Here is a 24,806-nt window from a genome sequence, read left to right as displayed (position 1 = left end):
ATATATAATTATTAAAATGCGTATTATAATCAAAAATTCTATAAAACACATTAGCTACAAAAGACATAAAATAAACGCAATGATCATCAGACTTTTCCGAATTTGATGCCAGTACCTGGAGAGATGTTCTCATTTCGTGAAGGCAATAGACACACGGTTGAAAGAAATAAAATTGGCGAGGACTGCCATAGAGGAAGCATCAGAGTCCATGTTGGTAGATCTAAAAGATAGAAAGAAGGATAAACGGCCAATAAACGATCGCGATAAACGAAAGACGCAGGAGAAATTAAAAGATCCTCGAGAGAAGAGTAGAATTATGTCAAAGAGAAAACTTAAGGATGAATTTCCCGAACTTCAGGAAGTTGAAGACAAATTCTTCGAGATTGTCAAGAAGGTATAATATTAAATTAATTTTCCAGAAATTTTGTTTTTTGTTTTCATAAATTTAATTTTGTAAGATCTATTATCAATAATTTTTAATACACTAAGAACTTTATATATACTATAATAATATTGATCCCCCTTCCCAAGTAATTAATTAAATATCTATTAAATCAATTGTTATTTGTAAACAATTTATTTACCGCCTTTTAATAAAAAAAAAATATTATTAACAAATAATTAATCAAATTTTTATTTACTGCTTTATTATTTCATCTATATCACATTTTTTTGCAATCCGCAGGAAAAACAGAAATATATAGAGGACGAAGATTCAGATTTGTCATCTGTAAAAATAACGCGATCCGTAAAAAAAATCACTAGTCGAAAAATCGACAAAAATTCGCATTTGACAACACACGAAGCAAAAGAGATCGAAACGAAAACGCCGCCTAAGAAAATATCTAAGGAAAATCGAGAAAAATATCCAAGAAAGACTGAGATTTCCGCGACGGAAACAGTACGAGACATTGAAGAAAAGAAAGTAATGGCAGAAGAAGTCTTGCCTGCGTTGGCGGAAGCGATCGTAGAATCTCCTATAAAGAAGATTAGTAAGCGAAAACGTAGAAAGAAGCTACGAAAGAAACGGCCGATGCATATCGCCTTCAGATTGCCGAGGCCATGCAAAATAGGCGTATGCAAACCCGACATTTGCTGCCGCAGGACTACGTTCGGAAAAATAAGAATTAGGTATGGAGCGTATTTTTAGAAATGTAAAAGTATTGAAAAAAACTTTTAACGTGCGCTAAAGTTCCATCGTGTTAATCGACTCATCTATCTCAGTTCCTTTTACAATTAATAGATTCTTTACTTTTATCTACAACTGAATTGCGTTTAATACATATGATGTCAGAATATTAATAACTTTCTGATAAGTATTGTATAAGGGCCTTTTATTAATTTCACATTTATTTAATAGTAATATTAAAAAATATTTTTTAATTATATTATATTTTCGTTGCACACACATTTTTATTCTTTGACAAAAAAACTAACACATTTCATATATTTAATGTTCGAGAGGCTGGTTGAAATCAACAAAACGTTAGTGGCTTTTGAGATTTCTTGACGTCGTCAAAAATTGGATGACTTCAACTTAAATTTCGATCCTATTATCGATTCTCTTTCAACTCTAAAATCCATGTGAAAAGCACATATTGAATCGCTAATGTTAGGCCCACAGATCGAGCAATCAAAGACCATGAGAAATGGGACAAAGTCAATGTCAGAGTGAGGACGTTGATAGAAAAAAAGGAAAAAATGAGACAGAAGAGCAGAAAGTCCTGGACGAAGCTGATGCGCGTTTATAAGCGCAAGGAGTTAACTAAAAAGTACGACAAAGAAAGAATTTCTCTTCAAGAGATGATGGCGACGCCCGAAGAACTAGCTGTCATAATGGAAGATGTGAAGAAAGCTAAAAGAGAGATCCAGGAAACCGGCAGAGCAAGGACAGCAAGGACAAAAATAAGAAAACCTGCCAAGGAAACTTGGAAAAGCCGGTTAGTTCTGGTGCTAAATTCGGAATTGAGTTTCAATCGATTTGACTACATAATTTTATTTACAAAATTCCTTTTCTTCATTGAATTATGAGAGCTTTTTTTTATCTCTTACTTTATTTTAAAAAATATTATTTTTTTATTTCATATATAAACCTAATCGATGAGATTCCGAATGTAAGAAAATAGTTTACACAAAACTATTTATTTCCATTATCTGTTAGTATACTAATATCGATTTGATGACAATTTCGGATCATAGTAGACTCAAGTCAATATATTTGCATGAGAATGAAACAGCTCGTCGAGATTTCAACAGTTTTTGTAATACATCGCGTGATTTTCTCATAGTTTCAAGAATATCCGCAGATCCAAATTTCTCCGATAATTTAACCACGATATTTTGCACAGCGCTGTGGTTGCAAAGAAATCTCGAGACACGTCAAGGAGATCGGAAAAGGGCGTGAGGGACAAGGAGGTCACGAGCATGCCAGAGAGTTTTCTCGCGGTGGAAAAAGCGAGAAAGGTACGTCGTGTGGCCGTCACGGTGGATCCTTGCGTTCCTTGGGAACCATCCTCGCTTGCGAAGGATCTGCAGATGTTCCTCGCAGGTCCTCTGCCGGAATCGACCGAGAAGAAGGAAAGACCGGGCATAGTTGACTCGAAGAAAATCGATATTTCTCGCAGTGGACTCTATCCACGGATTTCCGACTTCCATTCCACCGAGTGATGTTGCGTTATCCCTATAGCGTTTCTATCCTCTACTTAACATCAACGCCGCTTTCTTTAAGAAGCGTGACTATTTTTTTTTCTTTTTTTTTTAATATATAAAAGATACCAATATTATTGCATAATGAATAATATGTTCGCTTTTTTGTTTTTATTATAGTTTTCATTGATCTATTTTGTGATAAATGTACTCTGGGTAAAAATTGTAAATATCCAATCCAAATTACATACTTGATGTAATACAAATATTTAATATCAAATAATCGTATTTTTTGTTAAATATATAATAACGATACGGATTTATTGTTATACTAGTTTTAGCAATAAATATTTACGCGCGTATTAAACAATATTTTGTCGTCGTATTTGTATTATAATCCGGATTGAACTTCGTATTGTCTTCTTTTAAATAAATCACATCGTCGATAGAATGCCTCAATCTTCCGTGAATTCACGTGAGAAACCGACTTAATCCCATTCACCCAAGGCTACATGGTGATTCGTATTATCGTGAATCGAAAGGGAACGACGGGAAATCCTCCTGGGTATTTAGGGATCCGGGATGATAAATTCGCGACAGGAAGAGCTAACATTCGAAGCTCGATTCCGGTCCGCAGACCGGATAGCAGAGCAAGACGACATTTCCGGTAGGACACAACGTCCAGCTCGACTTCCGCCATCCCAACAAGATCCTATTCTCGTACACACATGCGCACGCACAACGAGAACTATGTATGCAAAAGCATTTTTCGCACGGCGAGAAGTTAGCGAATCGCGCTTCCTTCAATCGATAATGTTCTTATTGCGGAACTTTGGTGCGCTTTAACATAAGTTGAAATGAAAGTTTTCTCTCGCGCGCGATTTCAGTCCCGTCAAAGAGAAACCGGCGATTCGAAAAGAGATACTTATATACGCAAGCTGTGTACTTTTCGTTAATCCACGAGTTCTTTGACGCATTCAAAAGCGCGCGCTTTCTTAGCAAAAGTTTATATAGATAACATTGCCTCTCTTTCTTGAAACTTCTTTATTATACAACGAATCTTTTCACAATTTCTTATCATACTATCGTGTTCATAGAAATAAAGACTTCAACTCGAGAAATAGCTGACGTCTGGAAAAAAAATTTTTTTAAGTTTTATCAGTTAACTCGGACAAAAGTAATGCCCAGAAGATTCTCTGATATTCGCAGAAAAATGATTAATTCTATTTGGTAAGTTTTTACGTACTTTTCCGTGACTCATAGTGTATAACGAGCTGAACATGGTTGTAACTCGAATCATTTCTCAATATTTCCAAGAATTTAATTATAACTATGCGATATCATTTAATGACCATCACAAATATTATCATAACCGCTATATTATTATATTTCATATTAATTAAAATTATAAAATAGCCATTTAATTGCAAAATATAAATTAATTAATATTGAGCTTAAAGGTTCTTATTTAACTCAATTTTCTATTATAAACAAACTGTATCTTTCAGAGAGAGAAAGATAGAGAGAGAGAGAGAGAGAATGTTTACATTTTACGAGTATTTCACGATCTCTATATTGTATGTATAATACAATCCTCGGATAATGCAATAAATACATTACATTGTATTGTACATCGTATAAATTAAATTCGCGTAAAACGGAAATAATTTTCTCTCGAAAATTTCTTCGCGCAAATAATTGTTGCTTGGTATCATCGCAACTTATGCGAAGCTGGAATTTACAAATCAAAAATCTTCGGGAACTTAAGAGCGGCGCGAATAAGATGCAAGTTGATAGAAATATTTCAGGATGCTAGCGCGGCGAATGCCGCATATTGCAACGAATTATTCACGTTGCAATTTCCAAGGGAAATCCCTGTGGCACACAAGCAATGCCCGACGTGACGCCAATCGGACATCCCTATTTGTCGTCGAAGGGACAGAAATTCCGCAAAGGATGTCGCATAGAGAAGTCGCGAATAAGAATCGGTAGATGCGTGAACTTCGAGCCGCGAAACCCCTGGCGAAGTTCCAAGTCGTCTCACATGGATGGATTCAGCCGCTTCCTGCGACATAGTCTTATGCCGATAATGTCACAGTACACGATTATACAATATTATAAATATACATTCAGTTACATCAACGTTGCGCATCAACGGTTCGTTTAAAGAAGAGGCTCTAAAATAGAAGCAGAAAAATAACTATAATTATTTTGCGTGGCATTTTCGTGAAAAAAAAATAAAGATAATATTTTATTAATAATGGAAAAAAATAGCGAGGCGCTTTTCTCTAACTCTGAAATCGTTTTTTAAAAAGATCAATTGGTATATTATTATTCGCACTTTCAAATCTAAAGATTGTTAATGACAAATGCAATTATTAATATGTATGACACTTTTACACCCAATGCATACATACATTTGTACAATCATCACGTGGCATGATCGTAAATTATTGGGCATTTCGATTTAATAATACATTAATTAATCATGAGGTACGTTTCCGATACTATTACGATACTATTACATTCTAATTATCGAGATAATCGAGTTGCTTTAGCAGCATAATTTATATCGGGCATAAGATCATAAATTATATTTGAACCGACAGAATGAATAGCTCGATTTCATTATTCTGATAATTTTATTATCAATATGATATTAACACATGATATTAACACTAAAACTATAAAACCAAAATAATATTAAAATTTGAAGACACATGTAATTATGATTATGGTTAAATTTTAATTTGATTTTAATATATTCTTAGCAGATCGAATAAAAATTATGCACAAATTTCAAATATCTTGAAAAATATAGGTAATATTGTAGATTATATACGTAAGTGCGATTCCCACAAACGCAATTTAAATTGCAACTATAAAATTGTTACCTTGCAGAATTAATTTCTCGATAATGGCATTATTGCGACTCAATAAAATATTGCTCGTATTTTGGAATTCTTCGGTGGCTTATCAGTTTCCGATAATATGCACGAATGATCGTCTATAGGGGCTTTTTCATCCTCTAATTATTGCTCTCGGACGCGTGTAAAATTAAACACCCGCTACCGTGGTAGAATTTATCGAACCGCAATAAATAATGAGCGCGCCTAATGCCAGTAACAAATGTACACCCGTTAAATCAGCTTCTAGGATTAATTGGGAAATCGGCCGATGTAACTCGTGGGTATCGTTTTGGTCTGCGGCCAATGCAGGATAGGTAGAACGAAACAATCGATTATTTTAATATAGCAGCACTGTATGTGTTACCAACTCCGTCGGGATTTAAAACAATTGCATTGTAACTGGGTCTACCAGGTGTATGGATGAACCGACGAGCACGAGAGTGAACGAACAAGCAAGTAGATGTATTTTGTAAGAATGAAAATGTTTACATTGGAATAGATTAAAATAATAAATAAAAATAAATGTATGTGTAAATGAAATAATAAATTAATCTAATCCTGAAGAAATAAAAAATAATCTGTAATAAGACTTTAATAAGATCTATTAGAGAGTAATAAAAAACACTTGTTCTGAACAAGAGTATACACACACCTATATTCTAGTAATTATAATTATTTCTCGCGATCAATCTGTGATTTCCTCTTGAGAATTCAATACGGGAAATTAAAACATCTCAAAACTCTAATAAGAGAGAGAAAAAGAGTGCCCTCAAAAAATAGATGGATCACAAGAATATAATTAAAAGACAAAACAAAATAATATTTTAAGAATCACGATTTCAGATATTCTAAAAGTTGCAATCCAAAAAAATTTATGATTTTTTTAAGTCTAAAAATTTGAATTAAAAAAATCTAAACTCTCGAAAATGAGCAAAATATCAAATAAATATAATTAAGTAACAATTAAAGCTCAAAAACTCTAAGCATTAATTTTAAATACTTTAGTCTTATTATTATGTGTTATCTGATGTTATCTTGACTATTTTATTTCCGCTTAGTTTCATTAAAGAGAAACGGGGAGCGTATATAACATTAAGTAAAAGTCGGAGCTGGCTTTGTTAAAATTATCTGATTGCCAGCGGCAATAGCCTTTAATACATCAATGTCACTCAGCAATTAACCCGATTTAGCCACTGCTTTTGCTGGCTAACTTAAAACAGTGAAAATTTATTACACAGACGAAAGAGATACGAGTATCCCGATGACAGTAAGATATGAATATAATTGCATTGGAAGCAATTATCCATAAGAGTTCAAATTCAATAAATTTTATTCGCGTTCTACCAATTTACAATCACAAATAATAGATTAATCAAACTACTTTCTATCAACATTCGTTATAATTTATTTAAAAATAATATGTAGCAAAATTTTTTAATGAGAAGAACAAAGAAACTGTGTGAGAAACTAGCTTGAAAATATTTGCCAAGAGTTCTTGAATAAACATAAAACTGCAATTTTAATTTTCATATCTAATCAACATTTCGCACATAGAAAAGTGTTTCAAAAAGAGCGATATGCAGATAGTTTCCTTTACGTAGCATCGTACGAAAGCTCCAACGAGTGCCATAATCGATTTTAAATCGATGTCGAGCGTCATACTTGAACTTAACGACACAACGCTTCTTCCACGTAGACACACGATTTGCATAATATTCTGTACGGAATTTTTCATCGTTCACGGCATGTTTATAGGTCCAAGTGATTCACTTAAGCAAAATACTTAGGTCAGCACTTAGAATAATTTTCCCCGGCAGGTATGGGAAAGAGCGGGGATGGGATAAATGCGCCGCGTAATGTCCTTCTTGCACGATCACGTCGGTAAAAGATCAGCATACTAGCAAAATGATCTTTTTTTTTACAAAAGCTTGTTTTACGTGGCAAACGAGCCATCTGCAGGCTTATTCTCTAATTTTTTATGTAGATGTTATAAAACAACGCATGCATTGTTTTAGTCGTAATTATGTAAAAAAAATAGTTATAGTTGTAAAAGTTACAAAATAGGCTAATATTGAGATTTCATATCGTAGTACAGAAAATTATAACTGCTTTCACAGACTAAATTTTGCGTATCGACGTAAATAATAAGTTTGAGGAATTTAATTAGTAAACTCACATTGAGAGAGAAGTGTAATTAATTTAATTTAATAAAAGTATCGAAATACTAATTCTATAATTGTATACTTAATTACATAATAACTTATGTTAGTTAGCAATTTATTTATGTAACATGTTTGTGATATGTAATTTGATATTACTACTAAATTATGCATATTTCTTTAAATAAGAGCCAAAAGTTGATGCGTCTTTACAATTTGCATAAAAGGCATGTGCTCGTTTTGCGCAAAAACTGTTATATTTCGGAAATTATGTAAATTGTGCACAGAGAGGCATGGTAAACGTTAAGATCTGGAACGCGACGCATGGCGTTAATATAAAATCGATTATGGTTTGCCCGGTATTTCTGGTGATATCGTAGAAAGTATCACAGGTGGAAAAAAGTGGCATCCGCATATCATTTCCGCGATATGCAAGTTCCTCTAGTTTCATACATACACCAGATTGTTTTCTTGCCGATGCGCGATTAGATGGATCAATAAATATCTTTCTACCAACATTTTTTGCAACAATGCAACATTTTGTTGCTGAATTTTAAAAAATGCACCTTAATTGTGCATGCATTTACAATTCCATCTCGATTACAATATCACAAATAAATCATATAAAGCCTTATATACGCCGTAATTTAGAAAAAAAACTATTTCACCAGAGTTAATCTCATGTCATGTTAAAGAAAAATGTACGAGAGCCGCTTTTTATGTGAGATTAATTTAGCGAGAAATTCATGTAGCATGCAAATGAAGTACCGATGAGTGCAGAATTCCGAGAAAATGCTGCAATAATATTGGACTAGCACGCTTGTTAACAATCTATCGTTTATCCAGTAAAGTGATAGCATTAGCGACTATCGTGCAACGGTCGCCGCCGACCTTTTTCATCGATTAATGCGAATGCATTTTGCACTGGAACTAATGGCATTCAATATTATCGCTCGTATTCGCGGTAAATCGCAATTATCGTCGCGCGAGATAGATTTTGATACGTGAATAAATTCCACTGCGAAGGATAATTTTCTTATCATTTGTATCAACACTTACCTTTTTTTTTTGTTTCGGCTTCTATTACCCTCATTTTCATAATGGAAATTAATAACAGAATAATTTTTCTCAATTTTTTATTTCTTAATTATATTTATAAGCAGATTTGTGGTTTTTACTGTAATAAATGTAACTAAGAAATAAAGACATATAAACAATTGTTTTATTATAATTTTATAATATATGTCATTTTTTAAATAATTTTAGTCACACTTTATTACTACATTGTTTCTTATGGTATCACACGATTATCGAAAGAAGCGAGGCAAAAATATCTTTCTATATGAAATATGTTTGTCGAATATCTTTGCAGCCGTTTCTAAGAATCGAGAATGACCCGATCGAATACGCGGATCGGAACAAAAGAGATGGAGTAATGAGATTTTGAGGATTGCCCGAAAAATTCTATGCCGTGACAGCCGTGAGATTTATTGTCGGTGACAATGAGAGTCCGACAATGTTCCCGGCTGCACCGTGAGAAGGAAATTCCACGAAAAGTACGAAACTGGAACGCGAAGATAGGTAATTAAAAATTCGATTTCGGTTATCATTCTCGCCGACGCTGTGGAAGAGTTGATAAGGAATGCCACCGTCCTCGAAAGAAACTGACATAAAAAGAGAGACCGAGAGAACGATAGGATACGAATAAAATGGAAAACAGAAATTTCCTTTTATTCTGTCTTAAAAGAAGAAAAAATAAATAGAATTTGGTATTTCTGTCATATATAAGTCAGAAATTATGATTTAAAAATATTCCTCTCTCTTTCTCTCTCTCTTAGCAATTAAAAATAATTAAGGACTCATTTTTTAAGCATTTAAAGCGAAGAAGTTGATTTGACAGAGATGTAAGCGATAAGTTTGAGTTATGTACGATTGACATAATAAATGATTTATGTAACGAACGATAGTAGGCGAAAGATGCGGCAAGATATGTGCATTTAAATTGCAAATTCTAGATCCGCAATTATACGAGCGGCAAATCGGAACTTAAAGTTGTTACGCTGAATGTCCCAAGAGTCGTGCATATCCTATCAATGAGAGATTTACTGACGCATCCGAAATCAATCTTAAATCTCCCGGAACGAGATTGTGTGGATATTCGTTGGGCGTCATTTGCCTGGTCCGCAAAAATGTCGCTCACGTAGAATCAGATTTCATTTCCGCGGACGTTCTATCAGATTCAGCTCGCTCGCAGTGCCAATTGAATGAAACGGGATTTCGACTCGCGCGAATGGTAACAAATCGACTGGTCATTTTTTTCTTTCCTTCTATATCTTTTTTTTTTTGGAAAATATGTCGAGCGAATCAACTGCATAACTGTGTGTGTCGAGCGACACACGACAACTGAATTCACAAAGTAAGCGATTTCGGAGATCGTAGTTGTTGCAACATAGCTCGGATGGTACATGTATATCCGATGTCGCTTCACCTCGTGTTAAAACACCGGTCAACTATGTATGTTGAAACGAAGCGGACATAAAAGCTTGCAGAACCGTGCAACAGAGTCCAAGTTATCGATACGCGATTATCCAGATTATAAAATTCGCGATAATTGCAGCGACGCGAATCGAATATAACGCGAATGCTAGTCATGTCGATTTATTGCGGAATGAGTTCTTTAATCCGTTTACTTTTAATGGATTGTAGATGTTCCGCATGATGCGATAACCGTAATTCGTAATAATTGATATATATGTATATATAATATATTGTATATGATATATATATATATATATACGTCAATTTAAAGTTTTATAAACAATTGAAAAAAATTATACGTTGAATTTAAATGTTGAATTATATAAAAAATTTATTTTGACATGTTTTGGACGTGCAATGCAATAATCCAAAGTATATCATATTAATATTCCGCTGAGATATAATGCACCGTTCTCGCAATTTTTTGTAAGCAAAGTAACATTATTTCTATAGGGAATAAAGATCTGTCTGTATATAGTCGTGATATATAGACTGTGCTTCGTAGATACGAAGGAATTTTCGCAATCGATTATTCGTACAAAATTAAAGAGCTTGGCAACTCAGAGTCTGAAATTAAACTTTTGCTGAAATAATGTCCAAGTCTGTATTAAAGTTGAAGCTAACTGAAAAATTCACCCTTTGTTCCGCATCGGGCTTCTGGGTACCTTCATAAGTTTTCGTATTATTACGTTCTCGTTTTTACAATAAACAACACAATAGAGGATCTTAACTTCATAAAAAATCGATCGGCCAAGAAATAAAAGTTTGTCATCATCTCGCTCGTCTAATAACGCACGTTAGGGGAATCGTTAAAAAAATATACGTTGACGAACTAAAAGCGAAGATGTGTCGAACGCGGAAGGGTAAATTGAATAAACTTTCCGTCGAGTCTTAAGCGAGGAACAACGTTTATCGTTCGCTTCGACGTAGACGGAATTGAGAAGAAGGGCGTTTGACACGGCCCTTGTCACACTTGCGAGACAAGATGAGCAAAGTGTCTTTCCTTTCCGAGTACGGTGGCCGTTCCATGTAAAGTGTCGCCCTTTCTCTTAGAACGACGTCGTTCCGGACACACCTCCACGTGACAGACAGTGCGCAAGAACCACTTGTCAACCCCGACGCACGGCTCCCGCACCTACATGTATTCTAAAGCGCATGAAAAATGCAATCTGGTGTACAGCGAAACATCGAAATCCCTCGGAAACTGCCTGAGCTTAGACGCGGTTCATCGAAAATTTACAAGGAACGTACCTTCGTGGAACAGCACGCGCTGTTAATTCATGAATATGAATAAAAGAAGCGACAAAAGCGAGAAAGGTAAAAAAAAAAGAAATCGTCGAAATCAACAAAGAGCACTGGGTGTAAAAATATATAAAAAAATCTTACGTTATATAACTACTTACGCTAATATTTCTTCGCTAGGCTTTATTTCAGTTAAAGCTCGTATTTACTTTTTAATTTGCATATCCGCATGCGACTGGCAAGGTGAACAAGCTGACTACGACACGTCGGTAAGCAACTATAATTCAAGTGCAGCCCGCGATGAAAAATCGAGCGAACTACGTGGAGTCCGTGACTAGCATGTGGTGGATCCCGTTCCTCGCCTTCATCGACTATAAAACGACCGTACATCCTTGTCAGCGACATATTCACTTTAGTCAAGACCGGGATCTTGCCGCTGACAATGCTTTATGGAGCCGTGCAAAGCGCAACGCTGCTGCCACCGCGCCGTGAACGAACGTCGTCGTCGCCGCCGTCGTCGGCTCTTTGTTCGTGCCGAACACCGTAAACACGCGGCCGTAAAACCGGCCTAGGATTTACGAGAGCGAGGGTGTATGCCGGAGGGCGCGAGCCGGCAATCGTCGTTTCCTCCCGATATTGCTCAACGTCGGCATTTACTTTCGTTCTCGCGCTACGCACCCCAATGATCTATTTACACTCTAAACACGGTATCGCTAAGATACGAAACGCGCGATTTTTCAATGCCTGTAGCCTTGATAAAGTATAGTATCCGCTTTGAGTAATGCGAAAAGACATACCCGCGATTGCTTCTATTTATGGATTTTTTTTATCATAGGGTGCAGCTCTTTTTCCGAAGGAAAATACTGAGCAATCGATACTTCTGAATTATAAATCTAAAAGTTTTCATGTGCTAAATTTTAAAATTGCAAGTAGATAATAAGACTTTATATCTCTCATTCCTTTAAAGTGCGTCTTGAGAGAATTCTTAATGTATTGCGCAATGTATTTAGCCATTTCATGATAACAAGCTTCATTGCAATTTGCAACTAAACGCATTGCAGCGAGAGAAGAGATAGAGTTTCTAGTAGCAGGTCAAAATAACCACCCTTATGCGGCTTCGTTTATACCCTGAGAACGACCGCGGTATTGTTAGAAATCGCCATTTATTTGCGCGATGCTACTATATAACTGTCTTAATATAATTTCATAAATGGTGCCGAGCAAGAGTGCATTGCGTGCTATGTCTACTCCAGGGAAACATTCTTTTGTAAAACAAATGGATGCAAAAGTATATTTCTGGTAACATCGACTTTCTAAAAAGCTTTAACTTTTTCATTGCATCTTCTTTTATTCGGTACAAATATTTAGCGATACTGTTGCAATGATAATTCTTCATAAAGTAGTGTCGTAAATAACACGTACACAACATTTAAACATTTAAAAGAATTACTTTTATATAAATAAGAAATAAAAGTCTCTTATAAGATTTTTCGTAACAAGTGCGCTAATTATAATATATTTATTTAAAAGCTATTTAAAAAATTTTCTGAAATATTATTTATGGATTATAAAATAAAATTGTGATATTTTATGTTTACATAAAATAGATACGTGTTTTTGATAAGCTTGGTTAGTCACACTTGGTGTGGCTTACATTTTGGATAGCAAACTGCAGTTTACAATTTTAAGCACGTGCGCGGAATTGGTGACATTACACAAAGTCCACTTAAACTAAAATAAAAATGCATGTTAAAATTCAACTCTGCGCGTAATAGCCAGAATTTCCATACAAGATAAAAAGAGGATCATTTTTGATTACGCGCGTAATCGATAATTAACTTTTCATTAAGTGTACCGATAATAAGCCTTAAACGATTTCTATAAATAATTTAGCCATTGTTCTTGTTTGTCGCTTAAAAATTATTTATACAGATCATCTCTCTTTTCGATCAATTATATAACGTTCATTAAAAATAGGACGCCGTTTCATATCGGGATGTTTTTCGATGAAATTAAATAAATTATTCCATTTTTTTAATTGCATCGTTTTTTTTTTTTTGGTTGAAGATTCGAAGATCGTTGCAAAGATTTCATCTGCGAACTCCAGTTACGTAAATCGAATACTTGCAACGTAAAAAACAAGTTTGACTGCCAGAAGACTTTTATCCCACTTACTTCTTGACGATTCGGGTCAATTGTAACATGTTCTTCATATTACCTATAAGATTCAAAACCCACCTGCAACATAAAAGAAAATAGAACCTTAGTAAATATGTCGAGTGCCGTATGAAAAAATAAGCGTTCGATAATACGATATTTTGACACATTACTTTGTTAAAGTATGATTAAATTAAAAAAAAAATTATTATTTTCTTATAATCGCCTATTTTAAATACGATAGTGAAGGCCCGTGTAATTAGTGCGTTATAATTGCACATTATTTTAAATGCAACGGCATTAAAAAAAAAAAATCTTAAATAAAATATCGAATTTTTATAAAATTAATCGACTCGATAGCAATATCTATCTCAGTCTATTTCGATATTATCGAAAATCTATTACGATAAATTGATATTTCCAGAATTTTCTACTCTTTCGCGAAAAGAATCTTATTTTACATACTAGGTTTCATCATGATGTATTTTTTGTTACAATTAATTTGTCACGGTATATATTTGTCCGCAACAAAAAAAAAAATAAAAAATTTGAATTAAACACACTAATATCCTTTTTGCATTTTAATTCTTGAGTTTTCAGTATGCATTCAGTTGTTACATCAATTAAACATCAATGCTGTGATGCGGCGTTGCGTAATATATGTTCATTAAATATTCAACAAGGACCTTTTAATGACTATAAAAGCCAGAGCACTCTGCACTTCGATCCTCAAGATAAATATCTTTTTAAAATGCGCCGTTTTTTAAATATGCCGAAATCTTTTTTTCTCCACTTCCATTTTTACATTTTTTTTTTTTTAAAGAAGGCCTGAATTTCCTCTCGCAGCGATAGTGCACTGACGGTTCACGACTAAACGTTATTGTTTTACAAAAGCTGCATGTTTACCTGCACTTTACATTAAACGTGCTCGGGCAAATATTATCCTGCTTTGAATATTTATGGGGACGAAAAGACCTCTACCGATTTTATTCGCATCGCGTTTGAAAAGGACGTCGTCCCCATGGAATATTTTGCGTGTATATTTTATAATACTATACATATATTTAGTACTCTGTTTATATTCGTCAATGCAAAATGTGAAAAATTATTTTTATTTTCATGCTTTCGGTTATTTTTCAATGCTATAATATATTCGCGCTGTTAAAAAACTTTTATTAACGCATATTTTACTCTACAATAAATTTTAATTGCATATAACGAAAGAAAAGTAAAAAGTTATAATAAAATATCAAATAATAAATATATGCTGTTATGAAATACTGAATACAGTTTATGCTGTTTTCATTATTATGCTGATTATGTATTATGCAAAATTGCCGCGCACATTTCTAGTTAGAAGTTGCAATATCAATCAATTGCACAACACAAACAAACTTGTTTGCGATTTAATTCATAATGTAATTCATAATATAATATTTTGCTCGAAAGCGGTATGGTAAAGTCCAAATAAATTTGCTCTGCATACAAATCGGTATTAAATAAGCATACACGTCGGTTTGGAAGAATAAACATGATCATGTTTCGCGGATAGACTAATTTCGAAATGATATCAAGCAATAACGCTCGAATTAATAAATAATAATCGACGGAGCGGTATGACAGGTAAGTAGAAACTCACGTTCGACAATTTATGGAATAGATAATTTTGGGATTTGCGTACGAGTTATTACGTTCTCATTAGCGTCCTGCGCAAACTGCTCGGCGCCCGCGTTTGACTGATTAACAGTCGTCGATGTCGCAGCCATTGGCAATGGTTGTGATTAGTCGCGACTCATTTCCATAACGACGATGATGCACATGTACGGACGAGTCAAACCGATCTTTGTGTTCCGGCGTCGCTTCGATTACCGTCCGGGCGCGATAATGTAATGCACCTGCGTGTAATTAGCTGCATAATCGTGACTAAACAAATAATATCGTTCAAAGGTAAATAAAATCTCCGATTCAGAACAGGTCTAGGCGATAATCGTCCCTCGCGAAAGGGGGTGAATTGAAAACGCCAGGTGCGTCGCCGTAAATTACGCGGACGCAGATGTAGTTCGTTGATTTAATCGAACCGAGATAATCAGATTGTCAGTTTATTTGTTAAACAGAATGACCTGTAAATGCTATTTGCGATGATCACGAATAACGTGCGATGACCACGAAATTCCTGAATATATCAGATCCATTGTGTTAGATAACTAAATGACAAGGTTAAAATTAACAAAAGTAAAATTATTTGCGTATTAAATTAATAATTAAACATAATGTCGACAATATTTTTCTCATTCCTTTCAGTGTTTCTTCGCGTAAATCTACTATAAGAAATTTTTATTGCGATAATTTTATTTTATTTATTATTCCGTATACAATATTAATTAAAAGCTTCGAACTATATTAATTGAAATAACAGTATATAAGATCATGTTTTGTTATTATAAATAATATTTCGAATAAATCATCCTTATTTTTTTTTCTTTTTTAAATACTAAAAATATATTTCTCTGTTATAAGATATTTATGTATTTTTTGTTATAATTATTTTTTTTACAATATTATGTAACGTGATCCATCAATTATTAAAAAAAAAAATCTACGTACAAAATATAATAACTATTATATTTATATACATATATGTTATATGATTTTGTATTAATAAAATCATCGAGAGTATAACTATGGAAGCTCTCTCGTTGACAAAATTACAGATTGGTCCTTCACAAAATGATACCACACCAAGAGCCGTTCCGTTAATTTTGGCCCACGAAATTTCACGGGATTCCAACTCAAACAAACTTTGACACGGGAGTCCCATTTCACGCACACTCATGACGCTATATTACACGCCTACCCGAAAGTAATAACGCCAACGTCGAAATTTTGTTACTGCAACGCATCGCAGAGACCGCGTTATTCAATAGATCGCGTCAACCTGTCCCTATAAATTTATAATTCATATTGATTTCTCTGAATTACTAATTATTTACAAATTTCTTTCGCAGCTCTTAACGGCATAATTTAATATAATGCGAAATTAATATTTGCGTAGCCAATAATTTAATATTTTGTTTGAAGAACATGTGCTGCATTAATGCACTTTATATGTCAAAGAACGCGCAATCTCTCTGTATGCTATATATAAATATGTGATATAACTGTAAATATATTCTAATTTACAGAGATTTCAATTTTACTCTGTATTTTCTAGATATACGGAATATAAAAAATTGCAATATAAAGATTTACAATGTACATTTACAAATGTAATTAATTTCATAAGCTAGAAATAAATCAAAATTATTATATAAATTTTAACAGTTAAATAAATTATTAAATAAATAAAAACTCTTCATTTTTTTATATTTCGCCATTATATTAGCGATTAATCGATAGCGTTATATCGTGCATTAAATCGTATTGTACTATCACACCGTGTCGCGTTACGTTATTACGAAGCGGCGTATCAAATTGCGCGAAAATTAAACGCGATCTCTCTGACAAAGGGAGAGGTGCTACATGGCGGATACACACGTGCAACAATCACCGCGCGGTTGTGTTACAAGTCGTGCAGAAGTAAAAGCCGAACCCGCCAACACCACCTTCGTCAGATGCTTGCTTCCATTTGGCGTACCTCCATTGTTCTTATACCACCCGTTACAATACGTCACAGGGCAAATTTGCAGTAGGATGAATGCTGGGGTGTGGATATCCCAACCCGTAACGGTAGCAGGGGTCCGACAGTAATAAAAATACGAAGGGTGCCCTTCCGACCTTCTTCCATCCTTGTGCTTCCTTATTCCGCCCTTTCGTTAATTTCGCCAAATGGGAAAAAGCCCAGAAAACTGAGTCGCTTGTGTAATGGGTATATGTTGGTATATATATATGGTATATATATGGGTATTTGTTCATGTATATCATTTAATGATAAAACTTGTATTTTCTTGCAAGATAATTCAAACAAGATTCGAGATAGAGTTCAAATTTTGTCAACATAGTAATACTGAAAGAAATAACATCTTTTTTGCATATAACGTATATTTTTTCATATATTAATTATTTATTTCTATTAAATTTAGCTATTAATTATTTATTTTTTTATTTTTAGCATTTAGTTTCTCTTCCAAGTCTTCGATTACAATTTGTTTTTTTCTGGAACGATTCATTTATTGCAAGTCCAAGAGCGTTCCCTTACCAACAAGGTGCTTAATTTTTAACTACCGTAACTAAGTCGATAATTGACTCATCGATAATTACTCTCGAGTATGATATAGTTCAATTCGAATTTATAACATCACGATAATTAAAATAAATGATGGCGAAGTATGAAGTTCTTTCCAAATATTTCATCTGATTTCTGCAAATGAAAATTACAAACTTAGCTCTTTAATTATAACTCTTAATTGTAGAACTTTCTATCACGTTTCTACTCCTTGGATAATTTAAACTCCCTAGACAACGTTAAAATTACCCGTTTGAGGATATGCCACTCAAAAACTACAGTTCACGTTCAAGAATTTTTGTAACATTTTATTACATTTTTGCCGAGCAGCCTTCGCTGCTTTAATAAATGCTTCGACGTTTTCCCGTTTTTTTATTTTTCCTGAATATTTTAAGCCGCAGGTTAATCAAAAGCCGCAGGTCCGTCTTGTAATTTATATTTACACAATTGAACATTTCTGTAGCTTTAGCGTTTTAAGCGTCTCGACTTTATTATTAATTATTGCTGTTTTTATTATTTTTATCTGCAAAAATTATGACGTTTCATACTTTAATACGAATTTTCGCGCGTGTGTATATATATATATATATTTTACGTTTTTACTCTACCAGGAATATATTTCTTTAGGGATCTTTCCTCCCTTTATGTGCGGTCTAAATTAAGGACAAATCTAATAAATTCCGCTAGGTTAATCATAACATCAATCATCCTTCTTCAACCCACAGTCGTAATATAAAATATTGGGATTACGAGAGTGAGCAAGAAAATCGTCGTAACATGTTTTAAGAGGGTTGCTTTTATCCCAAAAATTTGTCTAAGCGAGGTGATTTAATGAGAACAGCTGCTCCTTTTTTCCATAGTTTTTCCATCAAATTTTTTCTAACAAAGAAATAGTTTTTTGGACAGGCTTTTATGTTATATTTATTATTAGCAAGTATAATAAATATTAATAAATAATTTTAAAAATATATATTTTTTTATATACACGTATGTGTAACATTTACTATATTAAAATTGTCACATTTTTCGCATACAAAAATTGCTATATTATACTTGTATTGTTCAAGACGCGAAACAAAAGTATTAAATTAAAACAAATTTAAAAAAGAGCAGGAAAAGAAGAGGTATTAAAAAAATCAAAATTTTTTTATACTTATTAAAAAAGTCCTCGCTCATATATTAGTGTGCTAATTTGTAAGATCATCCAAGAAGTCCTTGGGAAACTTTACTTTAATAGTTTAAAACTTTATCACGGCCGCAACTTTTTCCATTTTATTATACGAGACTCTTCTATCAAATTAACAGTATCTTAAAGCTTGTTGATAGTATCGGATATATATATATATATATATATATATATATATATATATATGTGTGTGTGTATGTGTACTGGAATATTTAATTTTATTCTCTTCGAGAAACAGCAACTTGTGCTAGGACAAATATTTTTTAATGTGTAAATCTAACTTCTCGGAGTAAAAGCTTTATGTAGCAGAAAGAGTATAAGTTTTCACTTAATCATATTTTTTCTTAGTTTTTCTTTTTATTTTATTTATGGTTGTATTTTAAAATAAAAATATACAAAATCTCTGACAGAACCAAAAATACTATGTAATAATCTGTTAAACCATATGTCATTTATTGTGTTTAGTACGGATCTAATTATATGCCGTTATCCATATTTAATCATACTGACAGGATGCTAAGATATCAAATAGAGCGTCTGATCTGAGTTTCTATAACAAGTTAACTTTGACGTTTGATGATTTATGACGACGACGAGCAATTTTTCATTCGAATAGCGTTACATCTTGTGGCCTGCGCGATATGTCATATTTTGTCACTTGTTTGCTTGTCTTTTCGTAAGATGGACAAAATGAACTTGAAAGATGTTCGTATAACGCGTGTCCAAGATGCACAGAATATTGGTATGACAAATATATGATTAATTAAAATTTGTGTAAAGATTCGGTATTCAATTTCAATACGTAATACAGGATATAATATAAAAAGATTTTGTATCATAGCTTATTTCGGCAGGTTACCAACAGTGTTTTCTAACGTAAAAATAAAATTCTTCCTGTGGTTTGCACGATATCCTGTAATTTCATTTTAAATAATATAGGCAAATTGTCACGATAGCTCGTTAGCTTTACTGCGCGACGCTTTATAATATCGATCGCGTTATGAGCGCATTGTAGACTACGATGTATACGAGGTGTCTCATAAAACCCGGTTTTTAATACCGCATTATCTCCGTAACGAGCACTCGATAAGCGCTAGATGAAGAAAGAGTCCGTTCTGAATTAGATCAGGAGGATGATTTCGCTGCTAAAGTCTGACATTTAATGAACACGCTATATAACGGCGCGGTCGATATCTCGATAATATGAACACGCTCAATGATACTAAAAGCTTCGATATATATATTGACAGAATATAATTAATGTTAATGCAATTTAATCGCGCGCATCTCAGCTTGCTATATAAAAAATTCTCTAAAAGTTTTTCCCCATCCGCATCAATGATGCTGCTAAAAATATATCCGTAAATTTCTAAAATAAATCAACGAGTCAATTCTTTTAAATTCAACGTATTTTTGTGCTTTTTAATTAATTTAATTGGGATTCTTAATTCAATTTCCATTTCCACTTATTCCCTCAGCTGTCTGTGTATGACTTTTGATTTTAATAGCATTTGATGCAGTTAACGAATCGAGAGCAAATATATTAATTTAATTTCAGCTTTATAACGGCGTCATAAAAATAATGGTTTGTTCAAACAATTTGACTAGCTTGATTAATGTATCGAACGTTTCAGTGTATAGTACCGTGAAAGCTAAAACAGAACAGTTAAAATTCTCTAAAATTTTTTTATAAGAGGGATGATAAAAAAATATACAAAGCTCATGTTCTTCAATATTTTAAATATCAAATTTTCTTTGATTTATAAAAATAAATTATATATATAATAATGTATGTATATGTATTGTATATAGTGTGTTAATTAGAGTCGCCATTATAAATAGATAAATTAGATATATCACACGAAGAAGGGAAAAGGCAATTAAGAGCCAGCGCGGTAATAAATGACATATATTAAATTAAAAATGTAATAATAATAATATACAGAACAAGAGTGAGTCATCCATGTTATCAGAAGACAAATGTTATATAATGAACCTTCGAGATAGAGAGAAATTGTCCAATAAAATATTGAACACAACTACATTTTATTGGACAGTCTCTCTCTATTTCGAAGATTCATTATGTAACATTTGCCTTCTGACAACATGGGTGACTCATTCTTGTTCTGTATATTATTATTATTACATTTTCAATTCAATATATGTCATTTATTTTGTAATTGCACTGAAGATGGTTCAAAAAAAGAACCAAAACGTACGTTTTTTTTATTATGCTTATCATCACTTATTGTTAATTAAAATGTTAATGTAATTTGACTGTAATAAAATATATGCGCACAAATTACCGCGCTGGCTCTTAATTGCCTTTCCCTCCTTCGTGTGATATATTCGGCAGAGCGTTTATCAGATTATTTTGATAAATTAGATAAATATAAGAGACGATTAGTTCAACTTTAGATAAATAAATACATCTAAATGAACAAATTGCGTTAATAAACAGCGATATTAAAGTATTTGTATTTGTGTATAAGCGACTTTTCATTTTGATTGTTGTACGTTTGTTTGTATACGCTGTGATAACGATACGCTGCACTGAATGTCTACACCGTTGAAACTTCGGTAGTAAGTAGAGCGAGTGTACCGAGTGTCAGACGCAATTACGCGCAGGAATTCAGGCTATCGGTTAGTAATCGCCGAGTATCTCTATCCGCGATAACCTGTTGGACTTCGATTAAAGCTTTCACGACAAATGTAGCGAATGATCTTTGATTTTATGTTTGCAAAAATATGCTCTTCTAGAATAGCAAAAACAAACTCTCGCGTTATGGTGAAGAGCGCATATTTTACATGTTACTAACTTTATGTGCGCACAGTATCAATATTTTTTGTATATTTTATAACTAACTTCAAGAGTCAAATAAAAAAATATATAAATGTTATACAATTTCTGATTTTTATAAAAAAATTTTGCTTTTATTTGTCAGATTTAGTTTTTAGAGCTTTTTTTTAGAGAAAGATGTGCTTAATTTTTAAATTAATTTATTGCTACAAATTTCAAAGAAAGCTTTGAAAAAATCTGTGTGAGATATCCTGAATTAATTTGAGAAATACTGAAGTTTGTAGGAATTAATCAGTAGGTACAAGCCGACATGAAATAGTGGAAGAGCCGACATTAATTTGGTTCAAGTACGTGCTCCCAATGAGCTCCTCGAAAGAACAATGAATGTCGGCGATCCCTCAGTTTGAATGACGTCTTTAATATCGCGTTATACGTATTATTGGGGTTGAAAAGGCAATTAATCCGTCGCAGCGCAATAGCTCTGTTGGAATCTGCAGAAAACATTATGGAAAGGAATGCATGTATACTTAAATAAATAAATACATAAATAAAATCAAATTTTATTATTAAGTACTATCAAATATATTTTGTGTTTTTTAAAGCAGAAATCATTTTATCAAATCTAAAAATAGTGCATTTTTGAGCCGCGAGAACAGATTTAATTACCTGTTCCCAAAAACAATTATTTTTATTCAAGTGACTACTGATTACTCGAAATGCCTTGCACAACTTTTATATATCAGATTGATAAGGTGTATATATTTTATATGTATATGTATATTATTGACATTTCTTTGAATCTCAAAGCGAATTCGTATTGCACAAAACATAAAACGTCGATTATCCGCTTAGAATCTCGAGAAAATCTCTTACAATTAATTTGTCGTTTTTATCCCATACTTTCGAGTTTATCCCCTGCTCGTACATGGCAGAAAACATTATGGAAAGGAATGCATGTATACTTAAATAAATAAATACATAAATAAAATCAAATTTTATTATTAAGTACTATCAAATATATTTTGTGTTTTTTAAAGCAGAAATCATTTTATCAAATCTAAAAATAGTGCATTTTTGAGCCGCGAGAACAGATTTAATTACCTGTTCCCAAAAACAATTATTTTTATTCAAGTGACTACTGATTACTCGAAATGCCTTGCACAACTTTTATATATCAGATTGATAAGGTGTATATATTTTATATGTATATGTATATTATTGACATTTTTTTGAATCTCAAAGCGAATTCGTATTGCACAAAACATAAAACGTCGATTATCCGCTTAGAATCTCGAGAAAATCTCTTACAATTAATTTGTCGTTTTTATCCCATACTTTCGAGTTTATCCCCTGCTCGTACATGTTGGAATTCTTTATTGTTACTTTAAATCGAATTTCTCTTATAAAAAAAAATCCGCCTTTATAAATCCAACAATATAAAGGAGAAGAAATATATTAATTTCTGAGGAAATATATAGAATGTTTAGAAATAATGTCGTGAGACTTTATTTGTGAAAGACAAGAAAAACAAGAATCGTGAATCTGTACTCTATCTTTTTCCTAGCTCGAGGCTTGTTATTGGCGATGTGTACACGCTCTCGCTCGATATATGATCGTGGCAGTGACTTCCGGAACAGCGGAAATCAGCTACCTCGTGTTGCAAACTTGCCAGACTTTACCTATCTATCCAAGTACTTGCATTTTCTACGTGGAACGCATATCCATTTCCAGCTCGTTGTCGACATTCGCATTTTGTGCGCAAAGTTAGCTTGGATGTGAGATTGTATAGATGTGCTCTTTTCGCGAACTCGATTCTCTGCCGTTTCTATGAATTGTCACACGCGGCTACATCGGAAGTTGACGAAGTCGCACTTCAATGCAACTCGACAGCCAAAACTTTGATGTAACCGCGGGATTTCATAAGAATTCTCCTGATCAAAGTTTTATGGAACTACAAATTACATTTCTATTATTTTTACTCTTGCCGAAGGTTTCTTTGAAAGAAGGTAATTAGTATTAATTCCAAACATCCGTTTATTGTACAAGTAGTAGTCGTCGTGTATATAGTAATACAATAGTGCAAAAAAATACTATAAAATAGATAACTTGAAAAATTATTATAATATAAAAATAAATAAAATATAATTTTTGATATAATATAACGGAAAGAAACACGTGAAACAGTCAGAATTCTATTTAATTATAAATATATTTTAATATAAAAATATAATTTGAAAATTATTTCAAAAATATTTAGTAAATACTGAAAATTAAGAAAATTATGCTATATATAATCAGGAAAATCTAGTAAGTTGATCGATTTGATTTGTTAATTAATTTGTGTACACGGTTAATTAATTTGCGTAGTAAATTCGAGCTGTAAGAATCATATATTGTGTATTATTTGCCTGTCCGCGCAACCACAGCGGCTAGCAACTAGAGTTTAACTAGCTAACTATTCGCAATTAATAATTCTCCTCCCTTAAGAGATTTGCGGCTCTCGCGCTAGCGCTGTGCAGCTGCTCTTGAAATGAAGACAACTGTGTTTTTGTTTCGACTCTTATCACAGTTCTGGCGTGCAACTGGCTTGCTCCGACGAAGCGGCGAGTACCGCAGAAAGGTAAAAGAGAAATTAAAGGTATCTCCCTGGGACGCGTCCCAAGTTTCCGCAAATTAAGTTTCTGCGCTAAACACATCGCTTCCCGACACCTTCTTTGCAGCAAAATTCGCTGCACGAAATGTGTTCGTCTGGCCGCCAGAGAATCTAGTGAGATTTTTCGTGCCTCTCGGTATTAATGACACGTACGGCACGTGAATGGAGTGCCCTCGAGCTTTCGTTTTTCTTTCTTTCCAAAGAAACGCCTTATATTGGAAAAGAACTACGAAAGGTCCGACGAATCTCTCCTCCCGTTTTAACCCTTGCACTCCAAGCGCACTCAATCATGAA

The 24,806-nt window shown here is 33.3% G+C and overlaps 2 protein-coding genes across 3 annotated transcripts in view; one reads left to right on the top strand and one right to left on the bottom strand.

Annotated features, from left to right (window-relative positions):
* Positions 1-2,248, top strand: part of LOC115236689 (dynein intermediate chain 3, ciliary-like) — a 14,971-nt gene extending 12,723 nt beyond the window's left edge. Inside the window, exon 10 of the mRNA XM_029809294.1 lies at positions 1,617-2,248. Within this exon, the coding sequence (XP_029665154.1) occupies positions 1,617-2,031 (415 nt within the window). The 3' untranslated portion in view covers positions 2,032-2,248. The remainder of the gene's footprint in view (positions 1-1,616) is intronic.
* The window catches only part of LOC115236688 (furin-like protease 1), a 216,999-nt gene that overhangs the window by 73,783 nt on the left and 118,410 nt on the right, over positions 1-24,806 (bottom strand). The window lies entirely within an intron of this gene.

Source organism: Formica exsecta, unplaced genomic scaffold, assembly GCF_003651465.1.
Source record: "Formica exsecta isolate Colony F162 unplaced genomic scaffold, ASM365146v1 scaffold26, whole genome shotgun sequence".
NCBI lineage: Eukaryota > Metazoa > Arthropoda > Insecta > Hymenoptera > Formicidae > Formica > Formica exsecta.
Note: the sequence above shows the minus strand (reverse complement) of the source record. Positions and strands in the feature narration are given on the sequence as shown.